Source organism: Symphalangus syndactylus, chromosome X (genome assembly GCF_028878055.3).
Source record: "Symphalangus syndactylus isolate Jambi chromosome X, NHGRI_mSymSyn1-v2.1_pri, whole genome shotgun sequence".
Classification (NCBI taxonomy): Eukaryota; Metazoa; Chordata; class Mammalia; order Primates; family Hylobatidae; genus Symphalangus; species Symphalangus syndactylus.
Window position 1 is genome coordinate 129,015,682 of NC_072447.2, and position 2,669 is coordinate 129,018,350.

Genomic DNA, 2,669 nt, shown 5'->3' on the forward strand with positions numbered 1-2,669 from the left:
ACTGAGCTGAAGGGCAAGGGTTTACCCAGGACTTAGAAGGAGACTGGATCCAAAGCTGGAAAAGTCTTCAGTAAGTGTTAATCCAACTCTCTCATCTCTGCTTATATCTGCTCATCTATTTTCTCTTTTTTCTCTTCAGTTAGGCATTTTCTGCTTGTCCTGTTCAGGAAGCTATGGCTGCCCTTCAGCTCCTAATGTACATTTTATATTTCCAACTAGAGACTGACTAATGTTAAATCCTAATTCAAAATTCCGTGGGGAAATATTCTTATTTAAGTAATTGCGCTCAAGCTTTCCCATCTGGTTCAATTAGCCATGATCTTGAGTGTGCAATCACAAAGTTAAAAAAATGACTTTTGGGAGCTCACTCCCATGTATTCCTAGCAGGAGTAGACATTAGCTATTTTCGGAGAAAGCTAGATGAACTGAACAGACACATCAATACCCCACTTTTTTTTTTTTTTTGAAACTTTAAAATCCCTCAAAAACTGTTTATTATACAGGTGAATTTTGAGTCATGATGGGCTTATCGGTAGGATTTCTGGTAGCGAGCCCGGGCACCGGGGCCTCCAAACTTTTTGGACTCGCAGCGACGAGGATCAGCTACCAGCAGGGTCCGGTCATACTGGATGAGGATGTGTTTGATCTCCTTCTTGGAAGCCTCATCCACGTATTTCTGGTAATAGGCCACCAGGGCTTTGGAGATGGACTGACGGATAGCATAAATCTGGGCCACGTGACCACCACCCTTCACACGGACACGGATGTCTACACCAGCAAATCGCTCCTTGCCAAGAAGCAGAACTGGCTCCAGCAGCTTGTACTGTAGCGTGCGCGGCTCAATCATCTCCAGGGGCCGCCCGTTCACCTTGATGAGACCATTGCCGCGTTTGCAGTGCGCCACAGCTGTGGCTGTCTTCTTGCGTCCGAAGACCTGCACCGACTGCGGCGGTCCCTTGGACTGCATGGCTGCGAGCGCGCACTAGAGAACCTCACCGCGCGGCGCTGCAACCGGAAAAGGCAATACCCCACTATTCTTGATCGTTCTTTACGTAGGCAACATCCCTTTTTTTAAAAAACAAAAAAACTCAGACACTATAATGGTTGTTGCACCACTCTTCAGTTTGTGGTTAGTCCAAACTGCCTCCTGTTCTTGGGGGAATCCAGTCATCTGTATAGTAAGTGAGTTGTCATATGAATATTATGTTGCAAAGTTCTCATTTGCAAAGATCTATCCTTGCCAGCTCACCTAAAGAAAGCGGTCAAAAGTCAAACTCTTACTCTAAAAACCCCAGAATCAGCACTGCCAGCACAAAAGAGTCCTTACTTAGCTCTCTGCATCTCCATTGTGCCTCCTGTCATTTCTAAGAAATGTTAGATTTCTTACCAAGCAGGAATAGAGGAGATTGGAGATTGGAGATTAAATTATCTGAACTCGTGAAGAAAAGCAATATAACATAGTAGAGAGGATAAATAAAAAGCAGACAGGAACCAGGTAGAACTACATTTGATTTTAGGCTTTTCCATTTACTGTCTCTACAGCTAAGAACAAGCTATATGACTTCCCTGAGCCTCATAAACTTATCTGCAAAATAACAATATGTCCTAATTTATGAACTGCTGTGCAGATTAAATGGCATACCACACATAAAGTATCTTGCACAGTGCCTGGCATTCGATAAATAAAGGATATTTACAGTGATATTTGGAGTGATAGATTTGCTTTAATTTATCACCTTCTCCCAAACACAACTATTGATTTAGTTTTAGTTCATATTGCCACCTGAAAAACTAAGTCTAGAGAAAATTCTATTGTAATCAATAATACAGTGCCACAATTTTAATAAAAATAATTATTTTATCAGAACCCCCAAATTATAAGGATACTGGGTTTGCATTTGTTGAAAATAAGAAATCATTTTTTCACAAACAGTTGAGTTTTAAAGATCTCTTTTGTTCTAGAATAATCAAGACTGAAACTGAAAAAAATGGAACTTCTGATTTCCACTTGGGATATAAAAACCTTGGAAGAACATCACTTGTGCCATTGAAATACCAACAAAACCTGGACAAACTCGAAATTCACAACTTTTCTTGATCCCATAAGAAAGCTGAGGTCACAGGACAACCAACAAACCCAGAGTCTTAGGAAACTCGGGCAAAGGTAGACAGGACACAAGTACTTTCTTACTTGGGGCAGATGCAGTTGATTATCATTAGGATTTCAGCTAAAATTGCTAACAAATGGTAACAGTCAGGTCTGCGCTGGCAAGAGTATAGAACAATTTGACAGACGTAAGGGGAATGGGCACACACGTGAAGGCTATTCTCCACAAACCTAACTGGGTTAGAATGGCAAGAATCCTGAAAAAAAAATATCACTCACTGTAAAGACCGAGAAGAATAACAGCCAATGTGAGAAAGGCAGGGAAGAAAACAAACAAACAAAGAAAACAAAACCCTAGCCTAACTCTATAGAAAAAAAAAAAGATAAAAAAAGAACACACAAATGGTGGGGGTAAATGCCAAGAAACCTTGTCAACCATAGGGTACTGGTTTTCGTTAGAAAATAATGGGACATTTATGAGGATCCAGCCATTTTCAAAAAGTAATTTTCCTTGTGATGCCTTTAATTGGGCTATTTACTTTTTACTATTAAATTTTGGGAG

General features: G+C 40.5%; 1 protein-coding gene across 2 annotated transcripts; it reads right to left on the reverse strand.

Moving 5' to 3' along the window:
• Window positions 1-470: 470 nt before the first annotated feature.
• Window positions 471-1,002, reverse strand: LOC129475604 (small ribosomal subunit protein uS9-like). 2 transcript variants are annotated; one of them, XM_055267763.2, is made up of 2 exons: window positions 869-1,002; window positions 471-817 (listed from the first exon to the last, which is right to left on the reverse strand). In XM_055267763.2, the coding sequence occupies exons 1-2, from the start codon at window positions 965-967 to the stop codon at window positions 527-529; spliced, it is 390 nt and encodes a 129-aa protein (XP_055123738.1). In that variant the 5' UTR covers window positions 968-1,002; the 3' UTR covers window positions 471-526. The 2 variants fall into 2 exon arrangements, with proteins under 2 accessions (XP_055123738.1, XP_055123737.1); XM_055267762.2 differs by having other exon boundaries at window positions 471-1,002.
• Between the last annotated feature and the right edge of the window lie 1,667 nt (window positions 1,003-2,669).

What these genes read in the sequence shown, in the direction of transcription:
- LOC129475604 (XM_055267762.2), bottom strand. Translation starts at nt 967, where the DNA reads ATGCAGTCCAAGGGACCGCCGCAGTCGGTGCAGGTCTTCGGACGCAAG.